This window comes from Daphnia pulicaria, chromosome 6 (assembly GCF_021234035.1).
Source record: "Daphnia pulicaria isolate SC F1-1A chromosome 6, SC_F0-13Bv2, whole genome shotgun sequence".
Taxonomy (NCBI): domain Eukaryota; kingdom Metazoa; phylum Arthropoda; class Branchiopoda; order Diplostraca; family Daphniidae; genus Daphnia; species Daphnia pulicaria.
In genome coordinates, this window is record NC_060918.1 from 21,283,397 (window position 1) to 21,303,636 (window position 20,240).

The following is a 20,240-nucleotide window of genomic DNA, read 5'->3' on the forward strand; positions in this document are numbered from 1 at the left end:
TAATAGCTAGGTGTGAGGAAAAAGTTTTGATTATTTTGTATGATTGTCGAAGTACGATGGTTGTAAGTGTTTCGAATTAAAATAAGAAAATGCACAAAAGTAGTTTTAATGTGTGTAACTTCGGTCGAAATCCATGACTCATACAATTACATTTTCTATTTGCATTGCATTAAATTCGTTAATAGGCCTACAGTTTAAAGTTTTCAACCTATGAGACTATGAAACACGAGTGCACTTTTTTACGAATTCGATTAAAGTTGTATTACAGACTCATTGGGCCTACTAGCTTCGTCTATTTGAATGGGATTTCTGTATTTCCGAGAAATGAGCTCCAAAGCAAAAGCCAAAACCGAAGCAACGACGCCAACAAAGTAGCAGGAAAGCACTCGAAAGATTGTTTAGTGTTAATTTTTCAGTGGGAGTTGAACGCAAAGTAGGAACCGGAGCTGAGCACCGATTTGGTTTCGGCAAGAAGGTAGCTCGCCAATAGTTCAACAAACCCATTTGTTGTAGCCATACAATCCTTCAAAAAATCAACCAATACAATCCACTTTTTTCGTTAGAAAAAAATCGAAAAAATCAAAGAGGTTGAATGGCTTTTAACTTACTCGTAGTTAAATAAGCTTGTTTGGGGACTTGATTTGGCCAAGGCAAGGGCTTGCTGATCTGAGAAAAGCAGCTCCTTGGCTATCGCCAGGCGACAATGTCTAGTAGATAACAAATCATCGTGGATTCGCACAAACAGCGTCGTTTCTTCCTATTCGATATTTTATTGTTTGAAAAAGAAATAATATGATAAACTGTAAGGTAGAGTTATGCAATTCAAAATTATACGTGAGCAAATGCTTTCCCCTGATAAAAGGCTTTATCTTCGATGTTCTCCAAGGTTGTCATCAACCGGTCTTCAGGGTGAGCTCGGAGTTGATCGCCAATTTTAGCCAACGGTCCGGACGTTGCAGCCTGTTGAAGCCGCAAGCCGGTTTTTAATAACATTAACTTCAATTGCAAGAAAGAAAGAAATTTTATTCAGTATTTACAAATAGTGCAGCTTCCACTGAAGTGTGTTTTGACACCGCTACGGTGATCTCCCGGCTATCCGCTAAACTTTGGACTGTGGTGATCAACGGCAGGAATTTCGGAGCCATTAAGTAGGAAACTAAAATTCCGGTGTAAGAGTTGATGAATACAACAGCCATCAGACACAAAGTGGCGACCAACAGTCTCGTCGCCAACGTGAAAGTTGCAACCTCCTTGGCTAAAAAGTAAGACATCCAGATATACGTATGACCTTTAACGGGATCGTAGATATAAACTAACTATATCATTACGATTAGCTAATATGACTCGGAGGAGAAACCAAAAGTGGGGAATCAATTTCGTGTCTCCGTGGAACGATTGCGGATAATTTTTTAATTGAAATCGAGAAATCAGCCAGAGGGCGATGGCCACAAACAGCAGGCTAAGTATAATCCCAATCCATACCTGTTAATTTGATATAAATAACAAAAGTGCGAATCATTCGTAAATCATTATTGTGCGTATAATTATTCAAATGCCTCAGATTGAAAGGGTTTCACGATGCCAGAGATGGTGCTATCCAATCGTGGATAAGGAATCAGTAACGAGATGGGATCGTCCGAAAAGGCGACAGTGAAATCAACGAACTTGGATCGCGGATAAGTTATAGATAAAGCTGTTGCCACCATGTCAATTTCCTAGAAAAAACCACAAATAAGTGACATTGATTTTTTTCACATTTTGAAATTATGAATTATTATGAATTAATCTATATTTTAAATAAAATGCCATTTGACTTACACCACGAATGAGCAATCCGACCAATCCATTCCACGATCCGTTAACAAAGGCACCATATAGGCTCCGTCCAACGGTTCGACATATTCAAAACTAAAATAATCAATCCAAAACAATCGGAATTCTATTTCCCGCGCTGCATAACACGTCTTGTTTACTGTTTTAAAATAACTCACGTGAAATTATGTCTTTTAGCTACCCATTGAATGATTTGGTGGACGTGTCCATTAACATGGTGGATGCGTGTTCCAAAACGTTCGATAATAATATACGGAGAAATCTGTAATAACGTATTGATTATCGTAATTTCTATCATGCTAGCCAGAATAAAAAAAAAATAAACATTTAAAAAGAAATTCAAATTTCTTACGTGTATTGTTCCAATGATCAAATGGTGTCCGCCAAGTACTGACTTCTTAACTTTGTTTGATGTGCCTATTAATTATAAACCGGAATGTCAAAATTATCCAACATTTACTAAAGTGGCTCGTTAAGTGTTATGGTGTACATACTGCTAGCTATTCCATCTTGGACAGAGCACAGCTACAGAGTACGACGATCCAGTGGTAAAAGAGCATGATGGCCAACAATTTCTTCAACAAAAAAACGAAACAAGTTTGCGTTTATATAGTACTCCATCTCTGATAGGCTACTATAGACTCTTGAATATGGTGGCAGACTGGAGAGGGGATAAGGGGGATTGAAGGGCCCTTGTATATCGGAGACAATTCTAAGGCTCGATACTTGACTGACACCCGTGATTTTATTTTTTAATGACATAGTTGGGGCTTGGCCTTGCATCACCCTAGCTAATAACTCATTGGAACATTTGCCAGTCCACCGTCAGAATATTTCATTTACCTAGCGCGTTTTTTCTACTCGCTGAATTGCTGATGAACCAGGGAAACAGGAATCGGGAACAATAAAAAGTAGTTTCACTCCTTCCGTCCATGATGCACCAATGCAGAAAGTACGTACGGATAGATGTGAGAAAAAAGGTCCAAGGTCTAATAAAACTTGGGACATCGCACAGACTATTTCATTCATGAATGTGGATGTGGTTTTTCGCATGCGGTGACAGAGCGAACCAAAATAGGTTGAGGCTTTATCGACTACTGAAAGTACTGATTGAGTTTAATAATTCCGCTGCGACTACTTTTCTTTGAATTGAGTTTGACTCCGTTTACTGTACTTACTTTCTTACGCTTTCTTATCAATGTTACTAATCTAAATTAATGAAGTGGAGAACTTGAAATGAATTCCGCCATCTAATCGATAAAAGCACTGGCTAAGTTCGATTAGCGGTACCAAAAGATTAAATGCGATTAAGTGAGCAAAACGTAACGTCTGTGTTTTTCATTGTTCACAATAGACAAAATTTAAAATTTGGTACACTTCTTTAATTACAAAATTATATTGAGTAGATGTAATTTATACAAACATTTTATTTTAAGAGAGCATATAAAATTCCAGAAATATGATAATCGATGATAATAAACACAAAATTTACTAATAAGCGAGATGCAAATGTCCGATGACTCAATGACCGATCGTTGAGTAGTGTCAGAGAAACAGTATTATTTCAAAGAAAAATAAATTTGAACATTAGAATTCACTTTTGGAAGTTGCGATTTCTTGCCGTAATAACCGACACCCGTTCAGGACTTGTTTCGCTGGAAGCTCCTAAAATAACAACAGGATCGACTGCCTCTAGCATGATAGTGTGATCTGCTCCCTCTTCTACTTCAGAATGGTGCTGATCCGCATGCGAACTGGAAACGAGCATTGTTCCTCCGTGGTTTCCCGTCAAAAGTCGCAAACCGGATTCAGAGTTCATAAGATTCCTGCTCAGCTCGTCCCGGTTAGACTCGCTCACGGTTAACAGATGCGACAAATTCATCTCCTGAGTCAATGCGATCCCTTGGACCTGTCCATCGCTCTGGGTCAGGAAAAGATCGCTCAAGTCCCTCAAGTCCAGCAACGTGGTCGAGTCCAATGTTGGCAACTAAAAGAAAAGGAATTGTTTTTTTTAACTTTTAATTCTACTGACACGAACTAGAACTAGCGATATGAATTACTTGGACATTGCCGGCTTCGTCCAAGTGGAATTTCACAGTCAAATTGCCCAGGGATCCACTTTGATCACCCAAAGAATTGTGTTGATTCGACAGGTCGCCAGATATCGCGATGACTTTTGCCAGATGAGCTTCAGAATCCATGTCTCCGTTCAACACTCGCTACAGAGAAAAACAAAATGCGCTTAACAACAACGAAGAATAAAGAAAACTATGAAATAATTGGGGTGGAATTTACCTGTTTGTTCGACTTAGCTTTTAATTTCCTCTTGTTGGCGGCAGAAGACACTGTGCGGATCGCACCGGGTTTACCGACTGCCTGGGCAGCTTTCCGGTGACTCTTGAGGTGAGATTGTCGGTGACCGGTTGTCCGGAAGAACAAATTACACTCCGGACACTTGAAGGGTTTGTCTCCTAGAAAAGAAAAGGCCGTGAATCTAAACTATTCAAAATAATGAATTTCTCGACTTGCCTGTGTGAATTCTCATGTGGATTCGAAGCGTGTTCCGGCATGAGTAAAGGCCGTTGCAAAGCTCACACGACACAGTCTTGTTACCATTGGCAGAATGAGTACGCGAATGAGCCGTCAAAGTGGATTTGAGCGTGAAACTTTTATCACATATCAGGCAGGCGAAAGGACGTTCCCCCGTGTGAGTTCTCATATGACGAACAAGATCCGATTGTTTTCTAAACACACCAGTAAAAAAAATAATTAGAATTGCAAGGCCTTTGTCGATTACATATTCAACCCTTATTACTTGAAACTCTTGTTGCACTGAGTGCACTCTTTAAGGCTTTTCGAAATCTTGTCTATAACGTTGGCAACACCTCCTTGGGTCGAAGAAGTATCAGTAAATATAGCCGAGTCCTGATCTTTAAAGCTCGTTTCCACTGTAATAATTAATAAAGTAGATTAAGACTTTCTTTCCATTTATAATGTTAATAGGAAATGTAATCGATAACTCCTACGTACGCCCATTAGTTTGAGTGCATCCTTCTTCGGTGTGACGTAAGTAGAGCTGAAACGACAGAAATTTGAGCCCGCACGAATCGCACACGCAGTGCATAGGTTCTGGGTCTGGGTCGGCGTGAGACTTTTCGTGAGCCTATTAAACCCAAGGTCGCTCAAATGACGTGTCAATAAAAGGCTTTCCTCAAGTATGTTAACGGATTCAAACAACTTACCGTCAAAGCTTGAGCAGTTGCGAATGGTTTTGTGCAGATAGGACAAACGTGGGATTTATTAGCTCCACAGTTACTTCGCATATGGGTCTTTAAGTGGGAAGCTCGTTTAAATTCTCGTCCGCATGAAAGACATCTTTTCCGACATTCAACAAGCAAACATGAAGTACACCAAATCAAATCTAAATTTAAAAAACAAAATGTACATACTTGGTTTCTTCTCTTTTAGAATCCTCCGTTGGTGCAGTAAGTAGTTCAGATTCCTGCGAATGGAAAAATAAAATAGTTGAAGATTAACTGCCTTATTGTTCCAACGTACGGATTTCCCAACCTGGAAAGTAAAGCTTTGCGACAGAACTTGGTTGTCGTACAATGTTGGAAGATCAGAGTGGGCTGGAGCGTCGGTAACATCGGACGCCTCCTCACCATCGAATTCCATGCCTAGCTGCATGGGACCAAAGGAGGAAGCATCACTCAAGGTCGACGTCGTGCAAGGAAGACTATGTACGCCGCTGACTTCTCTCGTTCCATTTAAAGTAGATTCGTCACTTGGCTGAGTTGTGCTGCTATCAGCTGGCATGTTGCTTGGCTCGTAATTCAACTAGAAAATCAAACCAACATGAAATTCAATTATTTGAAAGCTATCGACATAAAAAAAATTATTACCAAATCCCAGTGTGATTCGGTTTGGGTTTCAGACATTGGTGGTAATGTTGTTGAATTTTCGAGCGCCTCCGCATCAAGGGAAACTTCAGGCAGTTCTGAAGAGGACTGCGCTTGTTGCTGCACACAATTTAAAAAAAAATGGATTAGCTTGTAACTGTAAATGAACCAATTTGCGAGTTGCTTTACCATATGGATGACTTCGTTTGTGTGGGTCCCTACGTGCTTTTTACAAACCGAATAAGTCTTGAAGGACTTTTGGCAGTAAGGACATATAAAAGGCCGGGAATCACTATGGCTTGCTTTATGTCGATTCAGTGTACCCCGTGTAGTAAAACAGCGATTGCATTCCGAGCATTGAAAGTTGGGGGCAGACGTTCTTTCGTGCGTTAGATGGTGAGCTTTGAGAACCCACTTGGAAACAAAATTCCTATGAAAGATTAATCAATACATTTTATGAAGCACAGTTATTTTTAACCTATTTTTTTTTAACAACAAAAAGAAACTCACCGGAGGCAGATGTTGCAAGTGAAAGGTTTCAATCCCGAATGAGTTTGTATGTGTTGGTTGAGATGAGCAGATTTCTTGAAAGCAGCGCCACACTGCAAACATTTAAAAGGACGGATTTGTCGCGTGCCGTTTTTCTCTTCTGATCTGCTGAACAGCTGGGCATTCACCGGTTGTCTCGGGAGGATTCCTAATAGGATAAACATTAATTGTTCAACATGCCAACTGGTTTGCAGCTTTGCAATGAATTCATTACCCGAATCGGTTAGTTCTAATGGTTCAGCTAGCGTCACAGACATATTTGCACCCGTTTTTAAGCTATCGCTCGCTATTCGTGGCTCTTCCGATGTGAGAGCAGTCTTAGTTTTGCTTTTGGCAGATCGCTGGTGAGCCTGGAGGTGTACTTTGAAATAACTCCGATGTCGGAATTGCTTGCCACAGAACTGACAGCAGTAAGGTCGCTGCCCAGTATGGAGCCTAATTTAGTCAATTGTAATACAATATTATTCAGATTGCAGACGTAAACCGACGACGATTAACTGGAACTCACCTTTGATGAAGAACAAGGCTTGCCTGACTGGCCAACTTTTTACAACAGACAGGGCACTCAAACGCCTTGGTCCCATTGTGCGAATTCAAGTGAGACATCAAAGTGGATTTGAGACGGAACGTTTTGTGACAAACAGGGCACTGTCGAGACAAAATTTGGTTATTAGGAATTTCGGTATTGAATGTACACTCAACAAAAAAAAAATACCTTATAAGGCATAATGGAGTTGTGAATACGAAGGTGACGAACCAGATCCAGTGGTTTCTTGAACCGCTTCGGACAGTTTCCGCACAATAGGAAGCGAACAGAATTCTCCATGCGATATTCAACAACATATTGCCTTTAAAAAAATATATTGTAAACTTGCCATTCTACATTGCTTCAACACGGGATACGTCAATTTATTAGACTCACACTAGTTTAGCTGGATTGGCTCTATCTACGAGAGTAGTGGTGCAGGCACTTCGTTCTTTTGTTTTATTTTGTTCTCCGTTCCGCTGATCTGAGAGACAAATGTAACCCATGTACGGATGAAACATCAGAAGAAAATAATGAATAAGATTTCTGTCACACCTGAATTCTCCGTGCCATCATCTGAAAGTGGTAACCCGATACGTTCCAGAGCCTTTTGAAGGATATCGTTCTTGTGGCTGACATCGTCCCGTGACGCTGAGTCATTGTCATTTATATTCAGAGCTACCATGGAATCTGAATTTTGCAAGTGTGGCATTGTCAAATGCGTCTAAAGAAGGAAATAATCATTAAAGAAAAAAAAAAGGCAAAACCTATATAAACTTAAAACACACACCTGGATGCCATCACAATGAAATTTGCTCATATGAGATGTCAAACTCGATACATTCCTGAATACGGCACTGCAATCATCGCAGCGATGAACGTCTCCTTGTTGTTCGCTACTGGCAAGAAGGTGTAGACGCCGAACATGAGCTCGAAGGTTTCCTACAGCATCATATTCCGTTTATTAGAATGCACACACTTAACAAAAATTCAAACATTCTAGATACCTTTCTGACTTGAGGCGTAAGGACACAACGTGCATTGGTAGGGTTTTTCCCGTCCATGAATGGCTTTTTGGTGGCTAACCAGCGAATTCTTCTGACTGAAACCCCGATTGCATTGATCACACTATCAAATGAATGAAACAATTATTTGAGTATCGAAATTGATTATGTAATATTTTTAAAATTGAGTAACCTTGTAAGGCCGCTCGCCTGTATGAACTCGCTCATGTCGAGCACGGAGACTCGGCTTATCGAATTCCATAGAGCAGTGAGAGCATCTGAAACGTGGTTTTCCAACAACTTTGTTGTTTTTACTTTTTTTCTTGCAAGACAAGATAGAATTCACCTGTTTAACAAATCAGTTGTAAAAGGACTCAATTAAAATATTCCTACAGTTTCGGTACCTTCTGATGATATCTCGAATGCTCCTTTAGTGCCCTCATGGTGTTGAAGTTGTCATGGCATTGCTTACAGGGGAAGATTTTTATTACTGGATCTGTTTCACGATTCGCCGAACCGTTAAATGAGTGATTCAGTTCGGCAAGCGTTAAAGGAGCGGTTTTGTTCAGTTGATGTTCTTCTTCTATGTGACGCCGTAAGGCTCTCATAGTCTCGAATTCGTTATCGCACTGCTGACAGGTAAGTGTATCTTCCTCAATGTGAAGGGAGATGTGAGCTTTTAAACTGGCCAGTCTTGAAAATTTCTTCCCACACTCTGGACACTGACTTGATGTATTGTGTAAGGCCATATGAAGTTTAAGATTTTTCTGTTTGTTAATGAAATAACATGTCATAAATAAAAATTGGTATTATGGTAATTATTAGTAGTGATTTGGCAAGACAAGTCTTACCTCGACATTAAACGAAAGGTTACAGTTGGGGCATTGGTGAGGCTTCTTGTCTAAATGTTGCAGCTGATGCCTTTTATAGTCTGCATTTTTCTTAAATGTAGCTCCACACTCTGAGCATGATAACACATCATTTATCTACATAAGTGATGTTGATAATTAAAATGAACAACATTGTCAACATACATTAGATGCAATTACCATAGAAGTTTCGATATGAAAACTGTCAGGATGATTTCTGCCAACTTGTGTTTCTGTCAAATTGGGTTGCTCACCACCTTCAATCTCATCTTGAAGGGGTGAGCTTGTGATGATAGCTGATCCATTTTCAGAAACAATGCCAACCTTGTACAATATAAAAACAAATTCCAAATAAAAAGGCTTTGTGCATCATTTAGATGCGTGCTGGCAAGTGGCAACTAACCTGTGAAGAGTCTATGAACAGCACCTGCACTCCATTCCCTGTTTTCAGCAGCTTGTTAATATCAAAATCTGAGGGAAATATGATTGAGCCAGCACTTTCGGCATCCAAAATTTCAGTTCCTCCTATCAGAAATGCAATTCTATCAAGCCATTACACAATTTGGAAATAGTTTTTCTAGTTATTACCTAGTGAGTCTGACAGGACGAAACTGAATGCAGTGGCTGGATTAGTTCCATCACAATCATTCGTGGATAACTCCATATTAGCTTAGTTTTTTCTTTGAAAATTTAAAACTGTGTCAGTTGAGTGTTTTCAGAAATAAGCCATCCGAACCAAAATTCTCCAAAAAAAAACAACATGTCGTCTGTAAGGATACGACGTTGTCGTACGATCAAAATAAACCCAAATAAAGCGACGGAAATGAGTGAAATGTTTGATTGCACTTGGCAACTGTGCTAACAAGCGTGCAGAAGACCAAAATTTGTGATTGTGTTGCGGTGTTTTGTGAACAAATTTTGTTTACTGTTTTCAAAATGGCTAGTTTTCCTCAAAGACAAATGCAAGATGAAATGGAAAGGTAAAAGTTCTAAAGAATTAAGACTTCCGTAAATTTTAGTATTAAAAAATATTTTTGAAATTCGACAGGTTTGAGGCTGAAATCTCCAACTCCACGTCTAAACCTAGCATACCATCTGTTTTAAAACCAAACATGATACGTCCTACTTCTGGGGCACCAGGAGTTTTTCAGCAAAAGTTTCAGCCTCCCACACACTTTCTGCCTACACAGCTTCAAAGGGCTGGAGTACGCCCCACAGTTTCTTCTATCTCCCAGCCGTTTTCTTCTTCCACATCTGCACCACCTTCCAGCATAGCTTCAAGTGTCGGAACAGCCATCATCAGTAACAAACCTGTTCTTTATCTACCTGACAAAGAGGCTAAGGCATCATCATCAACTTCTGCAACTGCGAATTTGATCAAAACTCCACAGCCTGTAGCCAAAAAGGCTAAAGTTGAAGCCAAATCCCCGACTAAAGTTGTTCCAACAGCAGCAGTAAGACTAGCAATTAAAATTTTGTAAAACTTGTTGATAGAACGTTTTTTTTTTCAGAGCGGCCCATCTGTTTTGAGGGCCCCATCCTCTACGGTTGGTTCAGCAACTGTCAAAGCTGGAACAGAAGAACCCAAAGTACAAAAAATGAAGAAACCCAAAAAGTTTGTCAGGGCGGCTGGTGGTACAGTTTGGCAAGACGACTCGCTGCTGGAATGGGATCCAAGTAATTTTTTCTTCACACTACATGATTTTTAACTTTCCTATTTGATCATTTCCTTTCATTTTCAGATGACTACCGAATCTTTTGCGGTGATCTCGGCAATGATGTAACAGATGAGGTACTGGCCCGCGTTTTCGGCAAGTTCCCGTCATTTCAGAAGGCAAAAGTGATCAGAGACGCACGTTCCAATAAAACGAAAGGCTTTGGCTTCGTGAGCTTCAAAGATCCTACGGATTTCACCCGAGCTATGAGGGAGATGAACGGTAAGTGATCTCCCAACAATTACATTTTTTGTTTTTGGTAGTGTGAGACGAGGGAAACATTTGGAATTTCCATTCAGTTTATTAGTTTTTCGATCATTTCATTTGTGGGAATGTGTATAGTAAAGCATCAATCGTGTGTGGTGCATGAACAAAAATAATTTTCATGGCAATTAAAAATCTTCATTCATGGCTTCGGCTGGCTGGAACTCCGGCTCGTTGAAATCGTTTTCAACCTGGTAATAATCTAATCAGAAAATAGTTTGACGAAAATTAGATTTTTATTTTAAAAAACCACTTAAAATTAACCGAATTCAACCTTTATTTTCGTAGTTGAACTTTTCGTAGGGAAATCCTTGTGCGTTCGTTTCGTCATAAGACTTGGATAGCTGTAAAAAGTGAGAGAGCCAAAACGTCAACTTAACGACGAGACATTTTTAGGTATAATAATAATCTAGTGTCATTTACCCATCCACCGGATCGTTTGACGGCCAAACTGTTCTTCGTATTACCGCCGGGGTAACCGTCTTTGCGCAACGAGCTTATGAAGAAGGGCGGCTGTCGCTTGTTATAGAAATTGGGCAGCAATTGATGGTTCCAGACGAGTAGCGGTTGCAAATTAGAATGAGTCTTGTTATTTCCGCGCCGAATGAGTCGTCTTGGGATGTCTCGTTCGCTCACTGGCGGTTCGCTATGGCTATTTATTCTTGGAAGGTACCGTCTGTTTTTAATCATTCCCAATCAGATTAACTTTATATCCTTGTTCCGCTGCACTCAAACTTAAAACTACAGGATCAACACAAAATTATAAATCCAACAGAGGGTTGGGCGTAAGGAAAAGAGGAATTTAAGGGTCTAAAACTTACGGTTGTCGGATAGACTGGTGATAAATGAGGATAGGATTGTGCGATCGTAGTTTTTTGAACGACTGGCGCTTCTCCAATTGACCCATCAAGGAGAAGGAATCCTCCAGCGAATCGCCGCCACGGCTGGTTGAGTCGGCCACGGTACAAGTGCTGATCAGGGCCACGAGGCAGATGGTTCGCAAAATCAAATGCAACTCCATGTTCTGTGTTGTTGTTTTTCCGTTTTTTTATCGAGAAGGTTTCTTTCCGATTTGATTTCCTGTTTTTTTGACGGGGGGCAACAAGGTGTCAATGGCAGCGCCACTTAACCTGCCATCGACTGTAGAAAGTTGAGTTCGCTCTGAGGGCATGAACGACCCCGCTATGGGTTTTTATAGTCTCTCTTTTGAGGGGGATGCACATGCGCCTGAAACGTCGTTTGATGCGGTTGATCATTTTTCCCCAACTCCGGGCCGTGTCCCGCTTGTTTGTCTTTGAGCCGGATTGCTGCTGCCCTAGCCATCCATCCGACAGTTTGGTTTACATCATGCTGGCCGAGTTGACATTTTGTGTGTTGGGTGATGAAGCCGTATTATTATGTTGGCTAGATTCGATCTAGATTGGACGTCGGATCATTTTCATTTTGTTTGTCTTCTTTTTTTCGCTCAACAGGCAAGTACGTGGGAAGTCGACCCATCAAATTGCGCAAGAGCAATTGGAAGAACCGCAACATTGACGAGGTGAAGAAGCGGCAAAAGGAAAAGGACGTCCTGCTGGGCAAGCGCCGATGATTCTCTCCAAAATTCCACCCCCCGCTTCTCTAATTTACTTTAATGAGTTGTTGATCAGACTGCTTCTATGACATCCCCCAATGGAAATACAATCAACAAGATTTCCAGAACAAAAACTTGGTCCAACTTCTTCTTCGAGGTTTGTTGAACTTTGCCAACGAAAAACAATTTTAGGCTTAAATAGTATTTTAAGGCTTCTCGACTATAATACCTACAAGGATGATGATCGATTGAGAGCCATGTAGCTGTCGGGATCCACCCGTGACGCCGTTGGCGTTAATTATTTGCCAGGGGTTACCAAGTTGCATTGAATAGTGATTACAGTAGTCGATTAGAAGTCTTCATGGAAACCATTCATCGCAAGTGGCGAGCTGCTGCCTCCGATCAAGTGTTGCTGCGTAACCAACTGCGGGGCCATTTGGAGTCAACGGAGGGGAAAATCGACTATATATACCATCAGTTCGTAGAGAGAAGCTTTGGCTCAATTAGGTTATTCGACGTGTATTTTTCCAACGATCCTCTGTGTATACTCATCCACCCTTGGGTGCGTGAAAAAATCAAAGTTGGTTGGATCGAAGGGTGAGCAGATTGTACTACCCTTTTGATTGCGACTCTATTACTAGTCAGGAATCCATCATCTAGACTATGGTGATAGCTCGTACATATAGATGTGCGAATGGGTAATTGAAATGGCTCACATTGGCGTGCACTCTGAATAAATGAATCTCGTAGGATGTGAATCATCTGTGCAGTTCGTAAGTACTCGAACCAAAGTAAAAGAGTTGGAAACGCTAAAAGCTGAGTAGAGTCCCCGAAAGATGAAAGTAAGAAGAGTGCGTATGTTAACTTGTGCTAACGAGGACATGTGGAAAAAGAGAGCGGGACATGTCTGCTGATGTTGAAAGGATTCCAGTTATTATTATCAGTTCTAAGTCTATCTGTCAACACTTTTGTCACGTTTATTGTTACTACAGAACAAAGTCAGCTCAGCGCGGCAATTGAGTTTACACGAGTGACACTCTCAACACTCTCCTCCCCGAAGGACAAAAACGATCGAATGTTGCCGTAGTGCATTAGATAATTTTTTGAAACCCTCCCACGCTATATCAATCGTCAGTATATTTGACTTGTGTAATTTGGTTGCAACTTTTAGCCCCACCTACGTTCTTTTCCCTGAAAGAAAGTGAAGTGTACTGCTCAAGTTTTTCAAACTTGATGCGTAGAAATGATCGTGAGAGTCTACAGGGAATTACAGCGAAATAAGTCGACGGAAAAAGAAGAAGAAGAATGTTGAAGCTTATGATACGCCGACTCTGGGGCTCGTATATATTAATAACATGGTGAGGGGCTCTCCTCTTACGATATTATATCGAGAGCATTCTACAGAAACGGCCATCAACCTTTACATGTCCTATAGAGCTGAGAAACAAGACTCCAATAATTGTTGGTTTCGTCTCTACTGCGCCTCGGTCGCTGTGCTGGCTTATGATGTACAGAGAAAAGACGGAAGAGAGCTCGACTGGCAATTCAATCAAGAAAAGTGTATATGTACCGTGACGTCCGTAGTGTGCTGGTCTCAAAGTAATACACACGCGACTCTCGTACAGTTTCCTTTTCTATATAGTTTAAGAGTTGGCGCAATCATTCGATCGCTTCATCATTCCCGACCCGTGTTCAAATGTTCATTGGTCACCGATGGCCTCATCAACCAGAATTTCGCTATTGTTTAGAGATCTGACGGTTTTTGTTTCTATATGAGATATATGTCGATGAAACAATGAATTTTTGTATAGACGTGAAGCGTGAAAGGTAGGCACTTCCGGTGGTGATGTAAGATCCACTCATTTAGATGTTTCACGATACCTTTTTTCTTTGAACTCGAAAAACTTGGGGTCGAGAAGACGAAAAAGCTTTTCCTTTGTGAAATATCAAAGTGATCGATTGACGCCGTACTATACACCTTCTCCTTGTCGAAGCCAGTCATGTTGCCGTGACACTCGAATGATAACTTTTGGGCTAGAACAGCTTGGCGGTTCTCTCAAGTGACAAATAGACCTTCACCTCGTCGTGTCATGTATATAATACAATCAAGGTTCTTATTGGCGCAAATGTGTCAAGCTCCATGTCGCCATTGACAACCGGTGTGGGCGGAAACGCTGACAGTTTCTAGCGCCGCGACAAGAATCTCGCACGAACATGAAGGGATGACATGGTTACTGCTGTGTATAGGAGAAGGGCTTATAATTGATACACCAAGGATTTGAAGCTGAAATCGAAGCTGCCAGCAACGCAACCATTAATACGCTAGACATAATAATAATAAGCGGAACTTTGCAATTTAGCTCTGGCTGTCTGCCACCCATAGTTTGTGATGCGGCAGCACAACCAAATTTTCATCAAGTTCAAAATACCATAACGAAATGGAATCGTCAGAAAAATTGGTGGAGCTCTTTAAAAAATGGACCGGGATTGTTTGTTAATGAAATTCAAATGAATTCTTTTCTTTTGATTATATAGGGAAATAACTCTCTTCCGCCGGTATAGCGACAGCACGTAGTCGGAAGTTTCCAGAAGTTTCCCGATTTCCTTGTTGAACGAAAGTAATCTGTAGACGAACTATAGAAGATCCATGCGGAATGGGAAAAACTTAATCTTTGGGAGAAAGTCACGATGTTTCGAGGACCAATTTGTCGGCCATTCTTCCAATCCGTTCCATGCGTACACTTATACAGCAGCTGCTGTACACTCACTTTGATCGACGTCAGCTTGTTATAATAGACTAATACATGTACCCGAAGCATTTATCTATTCCCGCATTCCGACCACGGCGATAGAGGAGAGGCGGCCGTCGAGAATTGTTGGGCAACAACAAAAGGCCAATCTCATTAAACGTGGACCGGCCGACCAGCGGAGATCCTTTTGTCGTATGCTTCTTCGATTGACCAATTCAGAAACATTTTCTCTCGACTATAGATTCGCTCTCAAAGGCCTCGACTAAATATTTAGGATCTATCCTATAAGGTCAAGGGTGTATCTACTTTGCTGAAGATCGCTTTCAACATTTGAATAGTGGATGAACATCAGCAGAGCCGAAAGATTTCAAAAGAAAGTTTTACAAAGTCCAATGTCTCTGCTTTTTATACCTTTGATATTATACCTTCATCTTTTAAAAACAACTATATTAATAAGTTTCTTGGTTGGCTCACGTACGCTCACTTATTATTAGTCTGTCGCGCAACCATCAACCCTTCAACATTTTTGGGTTGCGTAACGTTGCGTAGGCTTGCACTATAGAGCGCCGAGACTTAACCGCATTAGAAGCTCTATGTCTACTTAGCTTGATGGGTTATTAATAATATTTATATTATAGAGATGGATAGACCTGGAGGGGGAAAATATTTGGATTTTTGTACACAAACACCCCACACAACGGGCGCAACCGCCGTGTGCATAATAATCAGAGGATTTCATTTTGTGATTCTCAGAATTGCGGTGAAAGAAAATTCCGCTTTATTATTTCGATTGCGATGTCCAAATATTTGAGCGGAAGTGTATTTGTTCAGAGAGTGAAGAGTTGATTCGGTGCGTCGACACGATCTTGAGGGCGTGATAACAAAATTCTCACGGCGTATAGCCATGAAACGATCAAATAATCTGTCAAATCCATGTCTTTCGCCCGTGTCCAGCTTCCTGTCTCTCTTTTATTCCTTCAGAATAAAATCTGTCAAGCACGAATTTTTCCAAGTCTTTTGAAAAAGAAACTACGCCATCACAGCTTTTTTAAAGTGTTAGCGAGTCCGCAGAGTGATGCGGAACAGCTCCCGGCTTTTGTATACATACCCGACGCACTGGCACTGACGACAACTGTACATAGTTATAATTTTGGTGTGTAATATTATTATGTTGCTTGTAGGGCTTTGCTTTGCTGTCCAGAATTTTTTTTTTTCGATTTGTGTTGTTTACTTATTCCAAGGGGTTTTTGAGCTCGTTTTCTTTTTAAAAATCCAAATTTCCTAGAGTGCATCTCAAGTCTTAGATCTGTCTTAGATGCTCTCTCACGCTCTCGCAAGCTGTTGTGCAGTATAATATGAGCACGCGAAATCGTGGTGGATTTTATACACATACAGCTAGAAAGAAAACTTGTGTGAACTTTTGCCGACGACGGTTGGAAATGTTTTGCCTTTCTCATCCGCTTTCAGACATTTCTTTATATAAATTGAGTACTCAAATTAGAGCGGGAGAATGCGAATTCCTGATCGGGTTCAAAAAAGGGAAAAAAGTCGCTCCGACAACTTTGAAAGCGACTATAACGAACGCGTAAGTTCGGGACGAAAATTCCATAGATTATATACGATCGGACTTGGCTATTGAGGAGCATGTATAGAGAAAAGATAAGAAGAAGAAGAAGAAGAAGAAGAAGCCTTTTATATGTGTTGCGTCCTCAACTATATCTTTTGAGACTTTCCTGCCAACCGGAAAGATTAGTATATACATTTAGCGTTTCATCACTTTGGTATTCATTGAAATGTCACGACGGCCATCACATTCAGGGCCGTCTGAAACGCGTGTTTACACAACCGAGCGAAAATTGTCAACCTTTCATTAGTTTGAGTAGAAGAAACTTAAGGTAACATCTTTTGAGGTTGGAGTTATTATTTCTTAGTAAATTTTAGCATCTCTTATTTATTGAAAGAAGTTATCTCTTTATGTCTTTTCCTGATGCAATCAATTCGCAATTTGAAAGCAGGAAAAAAGAATTAACTGGAAAAAGAAAAAAAAGTAATTTCGCAACGTTGCCAGGGATATTTCGATTTGTTATTGTTGCCTCATGATTGTTGCAATCCACTGCAGAGGTTTTATAGCTTTCTCTGAATTTCCCCAATATCTAGTCCGGCAGTTTATTCCCTTTTTTTTGTTAACACTGCAGCTATCTGTGTGATTGCATTGCCAGGTGGCAATCTATATTCGAATTTTATCATCGCTCGTTCCTCCCGGATATTGTTATTTTTTTTCTTTTTATGGAGGATCTGCCAACGGCTAAGGTGTGTTTTTCTACGACAGTTTTTATGTTTTTTGGTATGGTGTAATTGTTTATTGATTGTATTATTTAGTCTAGTGTTGCTGGGGATAGCCTTGGAGATATGACTGTCAGTGTCAATTTGGAACAGTCTACTCCGGGACAACTGTCAAGTCCAATCCAGCCTGACAGAAATGGAAATGGGAGGAAAGTGAAAAGATACATTCACTGCAGCGATGGGGTTTATGAAGAATTCAGCAGCGACGAAGAAGGTGTCTACCAGGTCCCTGCCGGTACCTCCCTGGTAGATCCTGTAAGTCCATTTCCAACTCAAACATGAATTGTACATGAAGATTTATTTTTTCTGTCTTGTTCCATTTCTAGAAAACAATGACGTGGATGCCTTGGTTCTCCCATGTGTCTTCCAAAGCCCTGGCTGCTTGTGATTATGTCGGGGAGACTCTTGCAGACTTCCTTGGAATCACTGCCCCAAAATACCAGTATGAAATTGATGAGGCTAAACGAATGCAGGAAGAAGAGAAGGCTGAGAAGAGAGCTGTCGATCTGGAAATGGCAGGGTGGAGAGATCAGAGTCCATCCACTCCAAACCCAAACCGTCCACAAGTTCCCCAAACTAGCACCCCAGCTTCGATTCTTCCTAATGTCATTCCAAACCAGCCAGCCACCGCTGGCACCCACATCTAGTTCCTTCATTCACTATTACATCACGTGTTATTTCTTACTCTTCCCACTATATCCACACCAACAGATGGCTCTGTCCATGCCTTTAGGTTTGTTTTGTTTCCTAAATAATATCCTGGCCGCTTTACAAGCAAATTTCTAGCCGTTTTTCCCTTGTCAAAAATTTTGTACTATAATGTTTACCAACTGTTGAGAGAGTTTCGTTCAAATATGAAAAGCCTGGCTATAGGTAAGGGAGCGCCGTCTTGTACCAATATTTGTCTTTCATTATCGAGTTGAGGTTTTCGTGTGTTGCGTGACTCCGAGATTTCCCCCCCGTCTTTTTATTTTTCTCGCCAAAAATTCGAGAGTGAAAAAAGAAAAAAAAGACACGAATTCTTTTTTCTTCGGTACATAATTTATAATCTCCGCGAAGCTGTCAGGAAAAAAAAAAAAATGCTGACGCTACCGACTGTACATACGCCGGCCCAATTTGTCGTGAGTTTGTCACGCCATTTTCCGACTCCCATTCTCCACCTCGTACCCTGATTTTTTCTTTTCCCACAGAAGGAAACAATCGAAAAATGTTCCCTCCGTTCCGACGCGCCGTGGTATATAGTAGCTGCTGCTGCCTTGTATTTTTCCATTCGAGACTCGACACATGATTATACTGTTTTCTTCTTTTCTTTCCTAGCTCCTCGTTGATTCATTCGTCTAGTAGCTACTATCTATTCTTTTTTATACCTGATTACCATGTAAGGGGGGAAGACCTCCTCTGAGTTTTCTGGGGTATTGTACCCCGACTGCGTAGACAAAAGAGACCCTATATATAGTTACACAGCAGAGCAATCGAGAGCTAAGAAGAGTTTCTGCGGTGAATGTGTTACACACCTTTTTTCTTCTATCTACTGAATGAAGTTGGTATAAATTTAGCTTCTGCTCTTACTCTTTTTTCTTTTTCTTTTACTGGGTTATTGTTGTTCGACGCGACTATAAGAATGATATCATCATCTCAGCGTCCAGTCACACTGAGAAGCTCCCACAATACGGTCGGGTCTTTTTTCTTTTTCTTTTTGAAATTTGATCGAATTAGTCGAACAGCGGGGCGGCCGAATTTTTTCCTTTTTTTCTTTTCTTTTTTTGACTCTTGGAAAAGGAATAAAATGGATAATGCCCCGTCATTAGACTCAACATTTGCACTCCCTTGTCGGCGCCGATCCCTTGTAACACCTTCCACACACTTAACGGTGCGCACTGCTGGGCTCCACGCAGCTAGAGCTCCTCTCTCTGGCTGGAAATAACCCAAAATAACCGAGCTGCTATATACAGAGTCGGCAGGGAAAATTGAAAACAAAGGGCAGTACACACACACATGTATATATGTACACACGAGAGATGATGAAAAGGTGTACACACACATACAGTGGGAACGAGAAAATGCGCTCAAACAGAACAACACACACAAAGCGTAATAATATCCAGTCAAATTCAATTGAATCCACCATTTTTTTTCTTCTTCTTCTTTTGTTTGTTAGAAAAATGCTAATTAACCCCGAAAAAAAGAAAGAAAAACAATCAAAAGTTTCGTGACAGTTTCTGAAATTTTTCTCATTTCACCCGGAGCGTAAATTTTTTTATTCTTTATTTATAAATTATTTAAATAAAACCGCAAATGGATATTTAGCGGGGCGCCCAGGGATGATTATACACGGACCCCAACAGAAGAAAAAGAAAAACACATTTTTAGCGCAATGGTTATATGTAATATTTTTTCGAATCAAAAGAAATGAGGAAAAACACATCAACAGCGGCCATATACACGAAGTAGTACACACACACACACACCACGGCCCATAACAGCTAGCTTTTTTGGCTTCGTCTTTCTTCTTCTTCTTGCCTTCTTCATCATCGGCAAATGATAGTCATTATTGTCGACAAAGAGGGGTCTCTCTTTCTCTATGCTGATGTTGCCCTTTTTCGTCGTCGTGCTATCGCAATGTCCCTCCTTGTTTTTCTCTCCTTCCTGCCGGTGGGAAAACACGCCATAACCCCCCCCCCCCCTCCATAATCCATTCCATCTCAAAAGAAAGAAAAAAGATTTCCATCAAAAAATTATTCCTCCTCCTATATATTCCCAGTGTTTTCGTGAATCTTTCTGACGGCGCTTGCTGATGATGCTTCTGCGTTCGGCGTCAAACAAACTATTTTTTTTTTTACAAAAGAAAAAACCAAAATTTTTCTATATAAAAGTCCCGAATTTTTCAAATTTTAATTTAAAAGTTTAAAAAA

At 40.6% G+C, this 20,240-nt stretch overlaps 5 protein-coding genes and 1 long non-coding RNA gene across 8 annotated transcripts; 2 read left to right on the forward strand and 4 right to left on the reverse strand.

Moving 5' to 3' along the window:
* Window positions 1-233: 233 nt before the first annotated feature.
* LOC124342838 lies at window positions 234-1,545 on the reverse strand. Its single transcript, XM_046796023.1, has 5 exons — window positions 1,329-1,545; window positions 1,038-1,255; window positions 835-960; window positions 609-757; window positions 234-523 (listed from the first exon to the last, which is right to left on the reverse strand). Exons 2-5 carry the CDS (start codon window positions 1,194-1,196, stop codon window positions 283-285), a joined length of 675 nt encoding a protein of 224 aa, XP_046651979.1. The 5' UTR covers window positions 1,197-1,255; window positions 1,329-1,545; the 3' UTR covers window positions 234-282.
* A 623-nt stretch (window positions 1,546-2,168) lies between these two features.
* On the reverse strand, window positions 2,169-2,403 carry LOC124343025. The gene is made up of 2 exons (XR_006919109.1): window positions 2,328-2,403; window positions 2,169-2,250 (listed from the first exon to the last, which is right to left on the reverse strand). It is a non-coding gene; the product is annotated as an uncharacterized LOC124343025 (long non-coding RNA).
* An 839-nt stretch (window positions 2,404-3,242) lies between these two features.
* On the reverse strand, window positions 3,243-9,449 carry LOC124342553 (zinc finger protein 236-like). Of its 2 annotated transcripts, none has more exons than XM_046795544.1 (25): window positions 9,272-9,449; window positions 9,087-9,205; window positions 8,864-9,007; window positions 8,666-8,800; window positions 8,219-8,581; window positions 8,008-8,160; window positions 7,818-7,938; window positions 7,601-7,752; window positions 7,366-7,534; window positions 7,207-7,294; window positions 7,000-7,132; window positions 6,793-6,932; window positions 6,499-6,719; window positions 6,246-6,432; window positions 5,925-6,165; window positions 5,739-5,855; window positions 5,404-5,673; window positions 5,283-5,335; window positions 5,076-5,208; window positions 4,864-4,996; window positions 4,649-4,781; window positions 4,363-4,577; window positions 4,129-4,304; window positions 3,894-4,052; window positions 3,243-3,820 (listed from the first exon to the last, which is right to left on the reverse strand). In XM_046795544.1, exons 1-25 carry the CDS (start codon window positions 9,345-9,347, stop codon window positions 3,428-3,430), a joined length of 4,224 nt encoding a protein of 1,407 aa, XP_046651500.1. In that variant the 5' UTR covers window positions 9,348-9,449; the 3' UTR covers window positions 3,243-3,427. The 2 variants fall into 2 exon arrangements, with proteins under 2 accessions (XP_046651500.1, XP_046651499.1); XM_046795543.1 differs by having other exon boundaries at window positions 9,087-9,208.
* Window positions 9,450-9,521: 72 nt separating this feature from the next.
* Window positions 9,522-12,360, forward strand: LOC124342789 (RNA-binding protein 42-like). Its single transcript, XM_046795952.1, has 5 exons — window positions 9,522-9,663; window positions 9,732-10,137; window positions 10,195-10,360; window positions 10,426-10,620; window positions 12,135-12,360. The coding sequence occupies exons 1-5, from the start codon at window positions 9,620-9,622 to the stop codon at window positions 12,251-12,253; spliced, it is 930 nt and encodes a 309-aa protein (XP_046651908.1). The 5' UTR covers window positions 9,522-9,619; the 3' UTR covers window positions 12,254-12,360.
* On the reverse strand, window positions 10,680-11,822 carry LOC124342856. The gene is made up of 4 exons (XM_046796046.1): window positions 11,484-11,822; window positions 11,086-11,338; window positions 10,937-11,006; window positions 10,680-10,864 (listed from the first exon to the last, which is right to left on the reverse strand). Exons 1-4 carry the CDS (start codon window positions 11,681-11,683, stop codon window positions 10,791-10,793), a joined length of 597 nt encoding a protein of 198 aa, XP_046652002.1. The 5' UTR covers window positions 11,684-11,822; the 3' UTR covers window positions 10,680-10,790.
* A 4,704-nt stretch (window positions 12,361-17,064) lies between the features above and the next one.
* On the forward strand, window positions 17,065-18,209 carry LOC124342864 (protein FAM177B-like). Of its 2 annotated transcripts, none has more exons than XM_046796065.1 (3): window positions 17,065-17,295; window positions 17,365-17,583; window positions 17,655-18,209. In XM_046796065.1, exons 1-3 carry the CDS (start codon window positions 17,272-17,274, stop codon window positions 17,973-17,975), a joined length of 564 nt encoding a protein of 187 aa, XP_046652021.1. In that variant the 5' UTR covers window positions 17,065-17,271; the 3' UTR covers window positions 17,976-18,209. The 2 variants fall into 2 exon arrangements, with proteins under 2 accessions (XP_046652021.1, XP_046652022.1); XM_046796066.1 differs by having other exon boundaries at window positions 17,370-17,583.
* The last annotated feature ends 2,031 nt before the right edge of the window (window positions 18,210-20,240 follow it).